Below are 20697 nucleotides of genomic sequence, written 5' to 3'. Positions count from 1 at the left end.
CTCTGGACCTGGGCTGTCCCTCAGCTCTTCAGCTCAAGGTTAGCACTCTACCATTTGAGCCACAGTGCTACTTCTGGTTTTTTTCTGCTGAAGTGGTGCTGAGGAACAGAACCCAGGGCCTCATGCATGCAAAGCAAACACTCTATCACTGAGCCACCTTCCCAGCCCATACTTCCACATCTTTGAGAGCTTCTATTCCTGTGAGAGTTGTCCAAAGGTAGGATGGCCACTTCCTACCTTCCAAAGATAGTCACTAAAGGGCTTCTAGTTTTTCTTTTCTTTTTTTCTTGAAAAGTCATTCAGGGAGGGCTGTGAGAGAAAGGTGGCAGGAATTTGAGATGGGATTTTCTCAGTGAACTTTAAAGGCCAATCCTTCTCTAAGGTTCTGTGGTTCTAAGTCTATTGACTTCCTTACAGTACTTAGCATTTAAAACCTTTCTTAAAAAAAACCCTTATGCCCAGTCATCTAATCTTTCTTTCAGTTTATTTGACTGAAGTATCCCACACTAAGTAAGAATCACATATCCCTGACCTTTAAGGGCTAAAATATATTTCCTTCATTGATCTTATCTGAGATATTCAGGGAAATAAATTTGCAGAACGTGTATATGCAATAATACTTGCATTTCTTTCAAAATAGGAACACTGATGAAATGGTTAAAGAGCTTAAAGTCACAAGATTTCTAATGACACAGATTTAATATTGGCCATGTGCCTTCCCCCAGTAATAGGTGATAGATATGCAAAAATTGGGTAAATAAACAAGTCTGTAAGGCATTCTTTGAACAATATGTCTTACAGGAAAAATTGTGTTGACATTTTCTATCTCATTTTGCTTCTAAGTGATTCAGTTTTTCCTTTTTGTTTGTTTATGCTTTCTAGACTTAGAACTATGTTTTCAAAAACCGCAGGACCAGCTCCCTGCTTTGGTATTGATTAACAAATAAATCATGAGTGACCCTGAGGAACAATGGAGAAAGGAACTCCTCCAGAGGGCACAACAGAGTCCTCTGCCCAGGAGACGATGACCTAGTATCAGATTCAGACAATTCCTAGGTGGTAGTCAAATTTGGCTACATAGTGAAGGAGTTGTCAAGAGCATAATTTAAGGTCTTAGCACTCATGAGAGAAATGTTCCTCCAGAGGACAAAATTGAACTGGACATTAAGATCGCAAGTTGATTTGGTGCTCATTTTATAAATGGATTGGAAAGTGGGGTGACAAAGCTTACTCTGATGGTTTCTTCTCATTGTCTATGATGGAGCCCAGACACTCCTCTGGAAGTAATGGAAGACTACAGCAACTCTATAGTTAGAATCAGTTAGACTCTGATAACTCACAAATGAAGTTTTGGGTTGTCTCATCAGAGAATCTTGCCTGGATCTGATAATGACAGAGCACATAGGCACATGGAGAAAAAGTTACCAACTCCAAGAAATTCTAAGAGTAATTACAGAAAAAAATTATTATAGGGTGTTCATATTTTCTTCCTTGTTCTATTTATATGATTATTTATTAATATTTTCACTCTCTTGGTCCTCTAGCTCTTTTTCTAATAATAAATACCTCACATCTATAATATCTACCATATTGTCTGTTTTAGTGGTTGGTAATAATATCATTACATTTTACAGTTTATTTTTTAAAAATGTAATTTTGAAATGAACATAGTAAAATGATATTTTGATGTATATTTCTAAAAGTTTTAACAGATGTGTAGAATTCAAACACCTGTTAAAAGCAGGTTCATTGCCTCTAAAATTCTAAAAGTTGTAACAGATGTGTAGAATTCAAACACCTGTTAAAAGCAGGTTCATTGCCTCTAAAATTCTCCCTGTGTCCTAAGGTTTCATCTCCTTCCTCTCCAGCTCCTGACGATCACTGATTTCTATACTATAAGCTTTTCTTTTCTGAGAATGCCATGTAAATGCAATGATACAATAGGCAATCTTTTGACACTGGTTTACCTTAATGCTTTTTAGCTTCATCTGAATTAAAATATATGTCAATACCTCATTCCTTTTTATTGCTGAATAGCAATCCCTTAGTTTTTAATATATGATAGATTGGTGGTAGTTACCTTCATAATTCACCACATATTTTTAGGATAGCAAGATGGGGTTGTTACCAAACTAGAAAAAAAAGGACCATGACTTGGAGATTGAAGTTTTAATACACAAATGAGAGTGCTTTGATATGTTAAGTGGTAAGAAGGTAGACTGAGACCTAAACTTCAGTTTGATTTTCTTGTACCCTTCTTGTCCTGTTTAATGTACCTTGTTAAACTAGAGATTAGTTGAAACATTTCCAAGATCCCATTGTGACTAGATTGTACATTAAAAGTGGGTATTGTTAAGGAAACACGTAAGATACAGTAAGTGAACCAACATGAGGGAGCAGCTATGTGAACATAGATAAAATTCTTCAGGTAAACATAGCCATGATTTAAGAAGACATTATAGTCACCTCCCTTTCTTGGGTTTTTTGGACTTGAAGTGAGAAGTGTGTGTATGTGGATGTGACATGTATGGATGGACTTAGACGTCTATGACCATGATGTGCATGTGTATATGTACATGTGAGACTATCACACATTATTAAAAGAAAACCTAGACATATTCCATTGACAATTTCAGATTCATTTATATTTAGTGTACTAGGTAGATTTTTTTTTTCAGCTAATAAATTCTCCAGATAAACTTGAGTTGTACCTTTTGCTCTGGGCAACTCACTCATTCAAAGATGCTTAGATCAAGATGCTCTGCTACCAAAGAAGATATGCCCAGTTACTCTGTCACTTGACACCCACCACCTAATTCAGACTAGGAGAAGTCATTCTTCAGGAGGAGAGACAGCTTGTCCAGAAACGCAAAGGCCGACTTACTAGCCCAAAGTGACACATCTCCATCTCCGTGATACGCCACAGGCAACAGCATCAACACCAGCATCAACACTCAGCACCACAGCAACACATTTCACACCTACCACGTGCCGGGAACTCAAGGGCTTTATCTGTACCTTGTCAATGCTCACAGCGACCCTACTGGACTTTTTATTATTATTATTATTATCTTTACTGACCAGGCGAGAAAACCCAGTTACATCCTCTCTCTCTCTGTGTGTGTGTCTGTCTGTCTCTCTCTTTCTCAGTCCTCTTTTCCTCCCCGCCATTTCCTGAGGCCCGCCAGCCACAGGATCCCCCTGGGGTGGTTCCTGGGGCACATCTGGGTGGGTGTTTATGGCAGCAGGCATTTAAAGCCCAGCAGTCAGAAGCTCGAGCACAGATGACCCGTGTTTACGCTGGCTTCCAGGCTGTAAGCGCCCCTCCGGCGGAGCCGGGAGGATCTAGACACAGACATTTCGGGGTTCCTGGCTGCGCTTTACGGTATCACGCGACTCCCGCTCCGGTGGCCGGGCAGCCCCTCCAGACCCGCAGGGCTGGGCCTCAGCCCGGGTCCGCGCCACCTGCTCCACGACTCCCGCGTCCCCGCCCCGCGTCCCGCCCCCGCGCCGCGCCCGCGTCCCGCGCACCCTCTCTTCCCCACTCCCTCCCTCCGGCGTGACGGGAGACGGGCGCCGGCAGCCTCGGCCCGGCCCCGAGCGAGCGAGCGAGCGCAGCGCCGCGGAGCCGGCAGCGGGCAGGGGCGCGCGACCAGCCCAGCGCACCCTCCTCGCGGCCCGGGAGCCGTCGCGGCCGCCCCACCCGGAGAGAGGCTCCATCCAGCCGGGCGGCTCCGCTGCCAGCCCACCGCGGCGGGACGGAGATGCCGCCGCTCGCCCTGCAGCCGGCGCGGAGCAGGGGCCGGGGGCGGCCGGCCGGGGGTCCCTCGCTTCGCGGGCGCTCGCTGCCCTGGAGCCCCGCCTGGATCTGCTGCTGGGCGCTCGCCGGCTGCCAGGCGGCCTGGGCTGGGGATTTGCCCTCCGCCGCCAGCCGCCCGCTGCCTCCTTGCCAGGAGGTGAGCAGCACCTGGTCTCTTACCTGGAGTTTGCTGCTGGGGGTGGGGTGGGGCGGGGGCGAGGGCGGCCGGGGAGAGTGGGGCGCCTGCTCCTGTCTGTCTGCCATCACCCTTGGCTTTGCTGGGGTCGTGTCAAAGGATGAAGTTGCCCGCCCCTGGTAGCCGGCCGGGAGAGGGTGTGTGGCTTTGCTGTCTTCCTGGTGATGCTTTTCTGTCCGCGCTTCTGTGTTGGGGAGGGGAAGGGGGGTGCCCTGAAGGACTTCGCGGCGCCGTCTTTGGAGCGAGCTGGGGGTTCAGGACCTGGGGACGGGAGCGAGCGAGCGAGCTCTCAGGAAGGGGAGGAGACCGGGGAAGCCCCACCAGTGGGCTTTGGAGAACTGTCTCAGCGTTTTCAGAGGCACGGATACCCACGCGAGAGGGTTTCCCGCTACTCCCCACTCCCCGCCCCCTTTCTCCACGCCTCTGGGTCTGCCAGCGCCTTCACCCAGGCTCTCCTGTCTGGGTTTCCTGATAAGGCCCTGGGGATTTGCTCAGCCAGTGTCTGGTGTCATTTGACATTCTTCTGGCAAAATAGGGATATAAAGTTGGGGGGTGGGGGAGAGACTGTATTTAGGGAAGAGGCTGGTTGGTGAGGTAGAAAATTAGAAAAGACAGAGAATATGCTCCTTTAGGGAGATATTTTGTAACCTGGTTGAAGCCGTGCAGCTCCATATTTTATATCTTAAGATGATTGTTGATTTATAGCCAAGAAAGATGTATTATAGGTAATGAGATTTTTTTTTCTTCTCCTGCTTTTAGGAGACAAGGTGCTAAAAATTTACAGGGAGGGTGTCCTTGGTACTCGTATTGGGTGTTTATCTTTTCTCTTTAGTGTTCCAGAAAGTGCATCTGCTTAATGAAAATCAATGAGGAGAGGAAGGAAGCAAAATTTCTGACCTACTTTGTTTATTCTGGAGAGGATGTGAAAGGGTACTATGTTTTGCTAGGAATTAGGCTGGTAGGTCTTTTAAATTTATGTAGCCAAAATAGGTTAACCAGAGAGTCTATGAGAAAAAAGGCTAGATCTTGTTCTTTTGTACATATTGGGAAAACTTCAGCATTTTACCCAGAGAGTATCTATGGTCTAGATTTCACCCATCATCCTTGGAATTTCATCTTCCATTCTTACACCACAAGCCCCCAGACAGCCTGAAATGAAAGAGAATCAGATCAAAGGTTTGTGTATAAATGCCCAGAAGCCTTGTCAATGGGTAAATCAGGGCAAAGCCTTGGCAAACAGCTGTGTTTAATTTCATAACTTTTTAGTTATAATTAGTTCAATATGTATTTTACATCTTTATCTCCCACCTGGGAGTAATGTATTCCAGGCTTCTCCAGAAAGCTGCTTCTTGGACATCAAAAAACACTGTTACAGGATAAAGTTTTTCCTCCAGCCGCTCAGTGCCAATATGTAGAATACATTTTTTTTCTAAAGTTAAAGCTTCTGGTAATATTAATTCTTAGTAATGAGTCTTCTTGAAATGGGTAAAGATCACTGTCAGTAGGGGAGGTGCTTGGTCACTTCCACCAGACTTCTTACTCCTTTGAATGAGCATACATTCTCCACATATATACCCCGACAGAATAGAAGCAGGGAGACTGTATCGAGCCAATCGTGTCCCTTTATTGCATTAGCTTTAGACACCACGTTCAATTTCATTCTTTGAGGTCTCAAGTTTGAATTTTCCCTCTGAAAAGATGGATAATGAAATACACAGGAAGATGCTAGTGAGCTTGCTTTTAGCTAGAAATGGTAATGCTCAAATGTGCTTGTATTCTTTCTGATGATTGACAGACATTCCTGAGACCATTAGAAGTTCCTTTGGAAATAGGAGAGGCCTAGAGGCCTAATGGTCTGGGGAGGGGCAGAATCTGTTTGTTGGTACCCTGGTCTAAACAGATGATCAATTTCTTGTTGCTTTTCTTCTCTCTCTCTCTCTCTCTCTCTCTCTCTCTCTCTCTCTCTCTCTCTCTCTCTCTCTCTCTTTCTCTCTCTCTCTCTCCCTCTCCCCTCTTTCTCTCCCTCCCTCTCTTCCCTTCTTCTCCCTCTCCCTCTATCCTCCCTCTCCTCCTTTTTCTCCCTCTCTCTTTCCTCCCTCTTCTCCCTTTTCTTCCCCTCTCTTCCCCCTTCCTCTCCTCTCTCTCCTCTCTCTCCTCCTTTGCCCTTTTTCTCTTCTTTTGTAAGAAGATGACAAAGGACAAGTGACTTTCTTGGCTTTGAGGGTAAAGATTTGCTTGTCCTGGGGACAAGGAGGTGTCTTGCCAAACCCCTATGAACACAGTTTAAAGTAACAACTCTCTGTGCACTTCTGCCTATTTATCCCTTTCCAGTGCTTCTTACCATTAAAGGAGGTGAATACTGGCACAAAGGACAGCACCTGGGAGGGTGTGGGAAGGGAGTGAGAGCAGCTAAAGTTAGAGGCAGGACATGAAAGCCATTTCTTAATATGAGAACATATGTGAAGGGTATGGAACAACCAACAAGGGATTCTAAACCTTATGATCCCTAGTAGTTTGTCTCTCCCTCGTTTATCGGTATTTTTGAAAGAAAAACTAGTTATAGTTAAGTTAAAAAGACTCTCATTTTCCTTGTCAGCTTGTAGAGGAGAACAATGAAAGGAAAAGGAAAAGAAACAGAAAACTTGCCTGTGTTATAATCGAGTGATGATGGCTTCAGGTCAGAAAAAAAAAAAAGGCCCACCTGAAAGATAACTGGATTTGGAGAAAAAAAGAAAGATAACTGGATTTGGGTAAAAGTTTCATTTAGATATTTGGAGAGAATTGGACTCTGGGGTGAAATTCATAGAACACAGCTTCTGTTGTCCAAGTCCTTAGATTATGGAGTTGGAAAAGGGAGAGAAATGATTGCTTTGGAATGTTCAGCTGATGATCCCAAGAGCAGGGTGGAAGTACAAGCACAAACAGGAAGCCGTAGTTTGGAAGAGAAAAGCAAAGTCAATGTGCCAGCAGAGGAAGAGCAGGAATAGCGTGCGACTTTGGTAAAATGTATTAAAAAACAAAAACAAAAAGGAAAACTAGGCATCAGAAAACACAGAATTATCTGGCTTTTTGTATAGAGGAATTAAAGAAGGGTATTTTCTGGGTTTCTTGGCATTACTTTTTCACTTTTAAAATGGTAAGTAAAAACTTGACCTATCTACTTTTATTATGAGGTTGAAAAGAGATAGATCAAAGGAAAAACATACATAAATATGAGTTGTTTATTGTTGTGCTGTTGGCATATGACAACAATATGGAGTACGTTAGATGGATGGGAAATCAAAAGAGGTGAGACCTACCTGGAGATTGACACAAACACATAATGCAGTGGGAGCAGGACTTCTATTAAGGAGAGACAATGAAAATGGAAAAGAGGACATGATGTAAGAAGATAGAATTGACAGATTATTAAAGCTAGATGGCAGTATTTCAGGAAGGGTCTACAAGAAGACCTTTCATAGGATAGAAGGTTCATAGACTTACCCAACAGTTGCAATGGGGTTTTTAAGTCATACTTAATAGGTCTGCCAAAAGGGAAAAAAAAAAGGCCAACAGATGATTCAGAGTTGGAATAAGGTATTAAAAGAGTGCATGAGAGGAAAAAGAACAGAACTAAGTGAATTATGTATGCATTATTTAAATTGGACAAATTATATCATGAGATAGCTGATTCTTAGTTCATTGCTCTAAAATCTTACATAATGTAATTCTACTGGTCTCTGAGTCTTTATTGAAGGATGACTCTTGCTAACCGGTTTTATTCCACAAATTATCTAGCTTATGCTGAGTTGCAGGCAAAAATGTCATGATTTGAAGTTGTAAATTGAAAAAAAAATGTAAGTGGGTATGGTGGAGACAGATACGTAAACAATTTTGATTATGAGAGTATTGTGGTTCCAGGCTAGATCAGGCAGAATAAAAGCTGGTTGTGGTCGTGTGTACTTGTCATCCCAGCTGCTGTGAAAAGTATAAAATAGTCAGGTCTCTGTCCAGGCATGTACCTGGGTACCTAGGCAGGAAGTGACATCTTATCTCAAAATAGCCAGTGCATAAAAGTGCTGGGCATGTGGCTTAGCAGCAGAACACTGGCCTAGCAAGTACTTGGCTCTAAATTCCAACCTCAGTGCTGCCTCTGCCAAAAAGTTCCCACATAAAACAGGAGTCATAAAATATGCTTTAGACATTTGGCAACAATATGAAGGCCACAGTAGAGGGGCAGAGAATGTGGAGAATCAAAAGAAGTAAGACTATTAAAGAGGTGATCCTACCACATAATGGAAGGATGGCAGAATGTTCATTAAGGAGTGGCAATGAAGATGGAAAAAAATGTTAGAAGAATGGACAGTAAGTGGACAAGGAGAGTGGATGAAGGAATGAGAGGTTCTGGTTGTATTAGAAGAATATGATTATGACCCACAGAAAAAGAATATGAGAAAGATAAGGTACTTCCATTTGGGAGGCTGTTTTGTTTGGTTTTGTTTTGTGCTAGTGGTGGGGCTTGAACTCTAGATCTGGCTGCTGTCCTGGAGCTTTTGTGCTCAAAGCTAGAACTCTGCCTCTTGAGCTCCACTAGGGAGGTTGACTTGAGAGTTTTTCAGCCAGTTGGAAGTTGAGTGTCAGTCTATGCATCTCAGGATCATAATCTGGGCCGGTGTGGAGATCTCAAAGTCACTTGAGTGAAAGTCATGATTGAAATGATTGGGTTGAATAAGGTCATCCAGGAAATGAGAACAAAACTGAAAGTTAGCACCTGGGTTTTTACCAATATTCAAAGGAACAGAGATTGAGATATTCACACAGGAGGCACACAGCAATGAGTAGTGTAGGGAAAGTGTGACAGTAAAAAATTTTGACAAAAGGGAGATAACACATTGCAGAAAGGGCTGGGATGTGTGTGTGTCAGTTGCCAAAAAAGATCCTAATCACATGAAGACTGAATAGAGAAGTTGAATTTGGCAACTCTGTCACTGGTGACCTTTGTTAAAGTGATTCCTGTGGATTAGCAGGGCTGAGGTGATACTGATTTGGGTGCACGGCCTAGGGGAGAATTGGCCTTCCTAGATTTGGAAAGGGATCAGGGCTTCCAAGTCCTCATATATTAATAGACTTGTAAATGGCCATGTTTTCTGTGTTAGACTATGAAGGCAACACTTGAGAAATATCCTTCGTGCAATATGTCTTTGTAGGTCATGGGCTGTGGGGGAAGGTGTCAGAGATTTTAAAGTCACACTGTCACTGAAGGAGTTAGGTCTCTGCCTCTGTTTTCAAGCAGTTTGCATAATTAATCTTGCCTCTTATGCCTGTGGAGGTGAATTTTCCATTTCCAGTTCTCATGCTTCAAACCATTTTTCATGTTTTAGGCAAATGTGAGCAAGTATTCACACCATCAATATTTACAATGTAAAACTAAGAGTTGACAGATCTGTGAAGTGTCATATTTTAGCACAAGGGATGGAAATAGCACTGCATAGTATAAAGAAGCACGCTTCTCTACCACAAGTCTATTCTTCACTAGGGCTTGGATTCTTATTCTTTGTTGTCAGCAAAAACCAGCCAGATTTTGGTTGCCTTTTACTTTCCCTTGAACAAGCCATAGATACTCCTCTTTCTTTATTCCTCCCCTCCCCATATTTTAAAAGGGTCAATTAGTTGTACAAGGGGGGTTTGTTTTGACATGTCCATATGCAGATAATGTACCTGGATCAAACTCATCTTCTCCTTCACTCTTCCTTACCCCTCCCAGCTTTCCAAAGCAATCACAATGCCCATTGCATTGCTCCATTTCCACATAAGTGCATAAAGTATCTTGACCATACTTGCCTTTCTTCACCTTCTTTGTTTACCATTCCCCTCCCACTAGTACCCACACCCCAGACAGGACCTGTTTTACATACCTGTCATTCATTTCATTAAAATGTATGCTAATTGCTCAAAAATCATTTTAGCATATATTTCACACATATGTATACCACAATCACATTGACCCCTTTTCTTACTCTCACTTTTCTCATTCTCACTATCTTCTTATTATTCAAAAGCTTTCAGTGAGTTTCCTTCTTGCTATCTTCATTCATAGATGCAATGTATTTATATGTAACATTTCACAAGTATATATGTATATGTATAAGTATGTGATATATATGTATATTTATTATATACTTACGTACCAGATACTGATAGTAAAGTGATGCAAAATGTATGCCCTCTGCCCACATATGGCTAATAATTATTAGCTCTATGTAGGGCAGATTCAAACTAAGCTCACACATCATATACTTACATTGTCCTAAGTGCTGTAATTGAAAATCACTACAAACAGTGAGAATGTACAGCCACTTTAGTTGGGAACAAGCAGCAAGGGGATTTTCCCAAAGAAGAGCTAGTACTCATCCAAAGGATGAGTAGTAATGGTAGTTGGATGAAAGTAATAGATGGTTAGGGTAGAGTGTCTCAGATAGAAGAAGCCTCCTCGTCTAGATTAATTGTCTTGGCAGATCTTGGATTCTATAAGACCATGGGTCTTTTCTTTGAATTCTTGTCAGACCTTCATTTCTTCTATTACTTTCAGGCATCTATATTCTTTCATATTTATGTTTTGTTTTGCACAGGGTCATCCTGTGTGCATGGGCAAGTTGGATTCTGTACAACGACATTCAACTGAGGGGCAAAGACGTGCTGGGATCCTGGCACACGTGCCAGTGTGTCCTGGCACAGGTCCACATGTATATGGAGGAGGACTTGCCTTTTTCCAATTCATATGCTCAGTATGGCCATCATTTCCTAAAGCACTTTAAAGGCTCATATGCTCTTGGAGAGACTTTGAACACACATGCTCAAGCACATGCCACACATCCAAGTACAGATGAAGTCACAGAGGAAGAGAATCACATCATTTCATTCAGAAAACAGTTCTTTAGTGTATTTTTACTCTACTTTAAGGGGTATATGAAAAAGAAATATATAGACCACCTTCATTGGAAGTACAAATCAGTGCTTTAAAATATACTAAGTATACAGCTTCTCAATTTCTAGTTATTCAAAGAAATTAGTCTTTACATTGCACTTAGTCATAATTGATACCTTCTTTCAACTGTATCAGACTTAAGACTGAAATAAAAACCCAATGATGAGAATATACTGAAGTTATTCTCAGTTTATAACTGTGGAATGGAATATGTAATTAATTATTCAAAGTGGACTGTTATGGGCTCTTTCTCTAAGTCAGTAGTTCTTAAAGAACCCGCAGTGTCAACATTGCCCAAAAGTTTGTTAGACATGCACATTCTTAAGCTAGACTCTTGTAGCTCACACCTGTTAAGAGGTTAAGATCTGAGGATCATGGTTGAAGCCAGCCTGGGGAAGAAAGTCTATGAGATACTTACCAGCATCCAAATCAGAAATGCAAATTCTTGAGTCCTGAATATAACTTAGCAAATCAGAAACTGTTAGATTGAGGCTTACCCATTTGTGTTATAAACAGCCCTTGAGAGAATTACTGTGTGCTCTGAAGTGTGTCAGAACTGCTGCCCTCAAAATAAAAGTAAGGAATATAGTTTAGTGCCATGAAACACAGAGATTTACTCTATTGCAAAAATTCCTCAAACTGTCTTGCTGACTTCCAGCTTCTGTAGGGAATCTCTGCAACTCCTTAATCACAACAAATGGACTGTGAGCTCCACCCATGCCCACGAAGTACCTCAGCAAACATTTCTCATTTATCTTCTATACTTTAGGACCTGTGCAAGATACTGATGATAAAACAGATGCAGAAGAAGCTCACCGCCTAAGAGAAGTAAACATGGAAATTATTAAGTACATCCCCCTGGAATGGATATTAGAGTAGAAAATCCTGGTCATATTAAGTGTGGATGGTCAGTTTTTCTGAGAAATGTTTTCCAGAGTTTGCTGCTTTTTGAGGGAGAGGGTTGTTTACATTTTGCTTAAACTGCAAAATGTCTTCTTGATACAGTACAAGCAGTCCTGAAGGTAATTAAGATCCTGATTCAAATCTGAGTCTTGCCACTGGTTTATATGACCTTGAGTAAATGAGCTTCTTTGTATCTCTCCATGTCTGAAAATAGAGATAGTAAATCCTGCTTTAGCTACATTTAGAGTTGCTGTGAAAATCAAGCTACAGCGGTTTGAAATCACACTATAAATTCATCTGCAAAATGATATTATTATTCTCATGTAAAGTAGAGAACTGATTTCTAAGGGGTTGGATTATAGAATGGACAGAACTGGAAAGTGGATAGGCAAATTGTTTACTTATTGAAGTAGTTTATAGGAGATTCCCCCCTATTACTATGGATTGTGTGTGTTTATTGAAGTATTTTATAGGAGATTTCCCCCCATTACTATGGATCGTGTGTGTTGATTGTTCTAGCATTACTGAAACTTAGTTTCAAGCAAATCACACTCCTACTTTTTCTCTCACCCCTCTGTAATTCTCAGTCTTTGTCAGTTGTCTTTATCAGTCTAACTTCTTTCCACTGATATACTCCAAGACATATTCCTTAGCTTTCCATCTGTTTGTCCATTCTCACACACTCTTAGTATGTCACCATTTTCTTGGATTTCAGTAATACCTTCACAGGTAGCTTTCAAGTTTAACATCTCCTGTATAGACCATGCCTTTGATTCTGATGAATCATATACCTTGATGTCTTTAGTTGGAAAGGGGCCTTATATCTGACATGGCATAAATTGACATGACCAACTGAGCTCCAAGCCTTCCTCTTGTGATGGTCCTATTTTATTGAGTGGCAATTCTCCTTTCCTGTGCCTCCACTGACTTGTTTTCATCTACATCTTACATCTAGTCTATCAATAAATATCCTTGCTTGTAGTTTAAATTACCTATAGTCAGAACTCACCACTATGCCTGTGAATTCTGGACCATCATATTCTGCTTGAGCTATTGTCATAATTTTCCATCTTGATTATGTGCAGTTGAACTAAGAGATCACATTAAAATCTAAGTTAAACCCCTTCCTCTTTTCTTCTTGAAACTCTTATAAGGCTCTATTCACAAACAAAGCTGTGATGCTGGCATCTCAAGCTATGCTAGCCAGTTTTCCATCACTGTGACAAAAATATGAGAAAATGTTGGCTCATGTCAATGCATACATTGTCAGAGGGCATTTTTGCTTTTTTTTAGGCATTTGGTAAGGAAGAATATCATGTGGCAGGAGTTGAGTGTGTGATGGAGTTTGCTCAACGCATGGCAGCTGGAATTAGGGGTAGGCATGGGGGGTTGAGGACAAAGGAAAGGAAAAAGAAAGACAAAGAATAAAGGAGGATAGAGGAGCAAAGGAAGAAGGGGCCAGGGTTTCTATCTACACTACAAGGTGTGCCGCAGTGGTCGACTTCTTCTAACTACATCCACCTTTAAATTTCCCACCTCTTCCTAGTAGAGCCACCAGCTGGTGGCCAAGTGTTTGTCTGTTTGTTTGTGTGGTTTTTTTTAAACTCATAAGCCTTTGGGGAACATTCCAGTTCAAATATTGACAATGGTCCCATGTGATTTGGCCTCCATAACTCTGTGCTTGCACGTCTTATGACTTTATCTAAGTTGCTTTGTGCTACTCTGAGAGAATATCATAGACGGGGTAGTTTATTATAAACAGAAGTTTGTTTGGTTCACAGTCATGGAAGCTTAGAAGTTCAAGATCAAGGGCCACATACAGTAACGGTCTTCTTGCTGTGGGAATTCCTGGTGAAATGAGTAGTGAGAGAGTGAGAAAGAAGGAGCAAGAGCAAGACCAGGCCTAAGATTCTTTTACACCATAATAGCATGGAGTCCTCATGACCTAAATACCTCCTGTTAGGGCCCAAATAAAAATTCCACTATATTGGCCACCGCACTGGGGATCAAGCTTCCAACCAATGAACGTTGGAAAGCAGATTTAAACTATAGGATTCTATTTTTCTTTGTGTTCCACCCTCCATGGTGTTACTGTTCTTTCTAGAATGTGTTATGTAAATTCCTTTCTCCAGGTCTCTGCCCTGGCTTTTTCTTCAACCTGGAACCTTCTTTCTTTAGGGATTTACTTGGCTGTCTCCGTCATGTACTTCAGGTTTCTGTTTTCTTTGGTGGTTAGTGGGATTCGAATTCAGAGCCTTTTGCTTACTAGGCAAGTACGCTACCACAACACAACTTCAGTCCTAATTTTTGCCATATATTTCCTGCTCTTTGCCTCCTAATTAGGATTACAGGACTGAGCCACAGGCGCCTGTCTCGGGTTTCTACTTGACTATCATCTTTTTAGTCAGGCTTTCTTTGTCTACCTATTTAATATGGCAGCTTCTTATTTGTCTGTATTTTTGTTTTTCTGCAGGCACTTTCAACATCTATAATAAAATGCATTGTAATCATTTATTTTGTTCATCTGACTTCTGTCTCTCCCCCCAAACTGTAAGTTTGTGTGTCTATGTGTGTATATATACACATATATATTCATATACACATATATGTATATACACACATGCATTTGCATAAGTATATACATATATACATATATGCGCACACATATATGTGATACATATGTATCACTTTGAAGAACACCTTGTGTAAGACATATCAATTAATCAGTGAATACTCATTGAATAAATGAATGAATGAATGAATGAAACTACTTTGGGACAATTAGGTTGTTTTCAATTTTTCATAGTATGAAACTTTTATAATAAGAAATGTGGCAAAAAATGAATTTCAGGTCTCAAACTCATTATCTGGGATGACAGCAGAAGAATCTGAACTAGACACTAGATTTATACTAATTTGGTGGTGGAAAACACTACCATACTTATGTAACTTACCTGTCTTTAATCACTAATGAATCAATAATTTTCATGTTCCATAGTTTTTTTTTGTATTTTATCTTTTGTGTAATTTTTGCTTAAGTGTTTTATTGTGCTTCTTATGTATATGAGCTCTTATATATAGTGAGGATAACATATATACACTGAAAATATTCCCTAGATAGTAACCTTCCTGTTTTGATATATTTATATATCTAGAGAAAGCATTTATTTATTTAATTCAGAAAAATAGATATAGTTTCCCTTCACTTACCAAGTAGGAATAAATTTTACTTTAATCAAAGAATGTTTGGTACATTAAATTCCTATAATATATGAAGTCTTTCATGTGTTTGAGAGAGAAAATATTAAAGGAAGTACAGTGACTAACAATTCTTGTTCTGAGAGTATGTTCTTGAAATTGCAGTATATCTACCTCATTCCCTTATTTTCTCCCCCAGTGGTTATTTCTATGCCTCTTTCCTCATCATGTATTAGTCATAGGCCAACTCACACAAAACTCTAACATTATGGTTCATATGAGTTTAGCATTGTGATGATGTGCACTGGGCTCCATGGAAGCCCAGGGAACAGACTATTAAACCTGACAGGTCTTGGAGTGAGTGATGGTTCACCAGATTCTCAGAGAAGTGCTTCTCCAGATGTACAGAGGCAAACAAACATATCTCAGGCAGAGAAAATAGCATGTGCAACAGCAACAAGAGAACCAGTGATATGGACTATTCCAGGGCACTCTGGGTGAGAGCATGGGAGGTGCCCAGGTTATATGAAAAGCAGAGAGTGAGGGGCTTATGTAGGGTACACTACCATGTAGAAAGATTAGTCCCTCTCCAAGTGGGAAAATATAAAATGCGGGAAGATGTTAGGAGAATGTTGCTGCTTCTGTCAGGAGAAGACAAATGACAACAATAATAAAAATTCCTCCAAACAGAGCTATACAAATGCCAGTGAGGAAGAAGAGGAAGGAGGAGATGGGTTTGACATCTATTAACAAGAATCCATTTTCCGTCTGTGACTGGTGGATTCCAGTCTACCTTGACTTCCAGATTTTTGTTCTGGGTTGATGGCTACTGCTTTTCATTGAGACTGAAAATTCAAGCGCGGGGGTGGGGGGCGGGTGGGGGTGGGAAAGGAAGAGGAAAAAAAAAGGAGAAAGAGGAGGAAGCAGCTGGGAAGAAATAGAATGAGTTCAGTATTGTGTATCTTGTGTTTAAAATGCCCGAGAGACATTCCGATTGCTCTCCTGATGACAGTTGGAGATAGGGGAGTGCTGCTCAGAGATGACTGGGGAGCCCTGAGCACATAATCAGTAATTGAAGGCATCAGTGTTGATGAGATCACCTAGGCTGTGAGCACACAGCAGGAGCAGTGTTGAGGACAGTGCATAGGGAAAGGCCAACACTTAAGGAGCCTGCAGAGCGAGAAGAATTTGATGATACTGAGAAGTTGCTATCAGCACAGAAGCTGGCTCCAAGTGTATGGGGAAGCTGCCAGTAAATCTGGAGTGGGATACAGACATGGTGATTCTAGATATTCCGCAAAGCATTTGCATTGTTGGCCTGTCCTTGTGGGCAGGATGTAAAAAATGATGGTATCCTAGGCAGATTTGTGGCTATTTAAACATATGTAAGCTCATTGATTGAAGGAGTTGCTGATAAACTGGAACAAGTTTTCCAGTGTAGGACCTTTGGGCTTTATATCTAATCTTGGTTTGGTTACTGTTTTACTGCTACTATTGTAACCATTACTTTGGTTTTGTAAAATCAAAAGCTGGGAAGAATGCCTAATGAGTTGGAAAGCAGAATTGGGATTCAAATGATTTTGAAAGGTTATAATAATGAGCAAACAAACAGTTTCAATGTAGACTGTTCTTTTTGATTCCAAAAAGGAAATTATACCTTTAAGCAGAGGATGGCAAATCCTGCTTACTAGTGGCACCGAAGCCCTAGATGTCACATGGTTGCTAAAAGCAATGATGGACAGTCTCAGGTTGTATTGACATGAGCATAATTTTTGGTTGATGGGAGACAGGCCATTAACTTAGGTCATTAATTCAACTTAGATGTTATATTGACATACAGGGTAGCACTGGCTTAAGGTGCAAATTAGGAAGGTATACTTGGAGAGGTCGGCAGAGGACTAGTCAAAGTATTGGGCACGGTTAGTTTAAGGGAGTATGTCAGTTTCAAACACTAAGTGCAGTCAAGTGTAAGAGCCATTAATGTAAAGCTCATTTAGAGCAAAAGCTTTAGTAGGTAGTAGGCAGAAGAAGGAAGAGGTTTTGTATCTGTAGGAGCTGCTGATTATAGTTTGAAAATTGCAGGGCATCTGCTTTGTATGGACTCTTGGGTTGTATGAGAACAATGTGTTCTAGCTCAGTGCACTATACCTTTGTGACCAAGATATGTCCAAGGGGATGCAGGTTCTGTCCATACTTCCTGTAACCAGAGAAAAAGTATAGCTTTGCCCTTGCTAGCTCAGTCCTGGGACATCTCTTCTTATTCTGTCATGTTGAGCATTTTCTTCTAAGATTGCTACGATGAGAACAAAACAAGGACCTTTGGTGTTTATCATCCTTAAATTGAGAGCAGAGAGAGTTGGCCCTTTGAAATGGGAGCTTAATGTAGCCTTCTAAATAAATAATTCACACTAGGAAATAACTTGAATCAAAATAAAAACTGATGTATAATATATCTGGGCCATTTATGCTAGAGAAGTGCCTCCCTTATATTTATCTACACAGCAGATGCATATTAACATCATTCATTCTGTTTTTCTGGTTTCATTCTTACATTTGTCACATTTTAAAATTAAAGGTGATAAATGAGCATTCTAGATAAATGAAGCAATAAAAACACATGTAATTTACTAAGTACACAACTCTTAATAGTAGCATTGTAGCTTTTTTTTTTCTTTTTTTGGTCATGGGTCTTGGACTCTGGGCCTGGGCGTATCCCTCAGCTCTTCAGCTCAAGGCTCACACTCTACCACTTGAGCTGCTCCACTTCCGGTTTTCTGGTGATTAATTAGAGATAATAATCTCATGGACTTAACTGCCCTGCTGGTTTTGAGCTGCTATTCTCAGATCTCAGCCTCCTAAGTAGCTGGGATTACAGGTGTGAGCCACAGGTGCCCGGCCAGTATTGTATTTTTTGTAATAGTAATAATAAATCATAAAAACAATAGCTACATTATACTTCAAGTGACTCTTATATGTTAACTTGTTCATCCCTCCTCCTACTCAATGAAGAGTTCAGTCCTAATATTTTCCAGTCTGGGATAAATTACTGTGTAGTCAGGTTGCTATTCTACCCTGCATTCAACACCATGCAGACTACACTACAGGTAGCAAATGTCCTATGCATGGGTTTTGTTACAAATATACACTAATATTTATCTGAAAAATGAGAATATCCTCTACATACAATTTAGTCATTTAAAAAAATTGTAAAGGTGATGTACAGAGGGGTTAAAGTTACATAAGTCAAGTAATGAATACATTTCCTTTTGAATACTGTCACCTTTTTCTTTTTTCATATATAGCAAGTATTCTATAAACTTATTCCCATATTTGATTCATTAAGAATTTTATTTTATAGTTGATGAAAGTCTCTTTGTTTTCCATTTTGTAGTTCACATATTTTTTCTATATCATATATTGTATATGTGATTATGTACAATAAATGTCCATTATAGTTCATTGTTTTACATTTAATGGAGGATATATACACACATTTATTTGTGTGCTTTTTGTATGAAGGTTGCACACAGTTTTATATTCCTTGCTTTTGTTTCACTCAAAGATTTCTAAGCTGTTAACATTCATTTCATCTTCCAGTTCAACCTTAGAAAAATTTTGAAAAGTTCCACAATTTTTTTCAGGGCTTTGTTAAATCTCTATGTTTATTGAAGACAAATGTCATCTTTATTGTATTAGCTTCAATGGATGTAATCTTCTTGAGTTTTTAGTAAGTCCAGTACTTTTCAGTCTTTGTATTCCTATTTTATTAGATTTTTTAAAAATTTTAATTAATTTTTTCTTTTACGTATTGAAAAGCCATTGGTATTTCAGAATTAATTAAATATCTAGTTACATACACAACTGTCATGTCAGTTACTTTGATTTTCTTGATAGAAGGTACCATTTATTGAGTAGTTAAACATGTGAGACATAATAATTTAATTAACAATAATCCTCACAGCAGTCCATATTTCTGCATTTAGAGATGAGAAAAGTGAAACTCAAGGATAATTAACAACTTGCAAAAGATGACAAAGCTAGTCAGCTGGGAAATAACTCATCTGAAAAACCCCAGTTACCCTGAGCCTCAGTGCCTACCCTCTGCCTACCCAGAACAAATATGTGCTCACAGATCTGTACAACTGCCTCTTAGAGGCTACTTGTTGAATGTTGCTGGGTATATCAAGTAGCTATTTACACGTTTTCTCCTCATACTCAATCATTCTTAGATTAATCATGAGGTAGTAATCTCTTCCACATGTATTTCAAGAATCTTTCAATAACAGGGTAAATGTTAGTTTTCCACATGTTTCAATGAGGAGAAACCTATAAATCACAGGTTGTACACAAGCTACGCCTATGGCTATTGGTACTTCTCTCTCAAGATCTGTATATCTGTGCCAAGACTTTAGCTCAATTTTCCTTGTCTGCAAAACGTACTTCCCATGCTATGTTGATGAGATGCCACCATTCTAATTTCACAGAATCTTCATCAGGAGATTGTTTTATAGAAGCAGAGCGGCTTATGACTTCCAAGGAAAGCAGCATGTGGCACACACTGGACCTACGGCATTTTCTGCTGCTGTTTTTATCTGTGTAGTCCATGAATAAAGGTGGCAGACAAAGATGTAAAGGGGATTATGTTGTGAGAATCCGATGCTATCCAAAGTCAGAAATCTACAAAATAAGGACTGGCTTGAGTGGTAGAGTATCTGCCTAGCAAATGGGAAAGCCCTAAGTTTAATCTCTAGTAAACATTAAAAAAATTCAAAAAACAAAAGGAGATACTCTTGTTGAAAGCATAACACATACTAAAGAAAAATCTGAACAAAATGGGCAATTATTCTACCATATGATCACATTTTAATGTTTTGCTCTTTCTATACTTATATCTTTCTTTTAGGGCTTATCCATAATTATTATGGACCAGAAATTGTTCTAAATGTTTTAGACATATTAACCTCTTTAATACTCAATCTATTCATCATTCATCTGTGAGTGATAACATTGATTTAAAGTGCACTTCAGATATTTTATGTGAAAGGTTAAACCATTGCTTTAATTAATAAAAAAACTTCATTAAAGATGAGTTGAAATACATTAAGCTATGACTACTTGGTCAGTTTTTGACATAGTATCCACACATGAAATCATCATTATAATTAAGATGGTAATTTCTAATACTACCAAAGTTTTAACCTTTTTATTTTTACCTATTTTCAAGCAAGGAACATAACAGATTCAGTTGCCTTTTCTGGAATTTTAGGTAAATGGAATCATATGGTGTGTACTCTTTGTGTATATGTGAATGTGTGTATGTGTGGCCTGATTCTTTCACTTAGTGTAATGATTTTAAAGTTTATTCACACTGTGGTGTTTCAAGTTTGTTGCTCTTTACTGCTGAAAGTATTCCATTACATGGACAATTCACAGTTTATTACTTTACATTTCCCCCCCCTTTTTTTTTTAGCACAGTGTAATCATAGTACTTAATATTCTTTTTTTAGTACTTAATATTCTTAAGCTCCAATATGATAATGTAATCTACGAACATTGAGAACTAATTAGTGAGCATTCCAAATAGGCTATTTATGACGTTCAGAAGCAGTAGACTAAACTGTAAATGTATACACTATG

General features: G+C 39.8%; 1 protein-coding gene across 1 annotated transcript in view; it reads left to right on the top strand.

Annotated features, from left to right (window-relative positions):
- The first annotated feature begins 3583 nt into the window (after nt 1-3583).
- The window catches only part of Elapor2 (endosome-lysosome associated apoptosis and autophagy regulator family member 2), a 146195-nt gene continuing 129081 nt past the window's right edge, over nt 3584-20697 (top strand). Inside the window, exon 1 of the mRNA XM_069996381.1 lies at nt 3584-3956. Within this exon, the coding sequence (XP_069852482.1) occupies nt 3765-3956 (192 nt within the window). The 5' untranslated portion in view covers nt 3584-3764. The remainder of the gene's footprint in view (nt 3957-20697) is intronic.

Source organism: Dipodomys merriami, unplaced genomic scaffold (genome assembly GCF_024711535.1).
Source record: "Dipodomys merriami isolate MVZ:Mamm:240054 unplaced genomic scaffold, mDipMer1.0.p SCAF_5, whole genome shotgun sequence".
Taxonomy (NCBI): Eukaryota; Metazoa; Chordata; class Mammalia; order Rodentia; family Heteromyidae; genus Dipodomys; species Dipodomys merriami.
The sequence above is the reverse complement of the archived record's forward strand: the minus strand, read 5'-3'. Positions and strand labels throughout refer to the sequence as shown.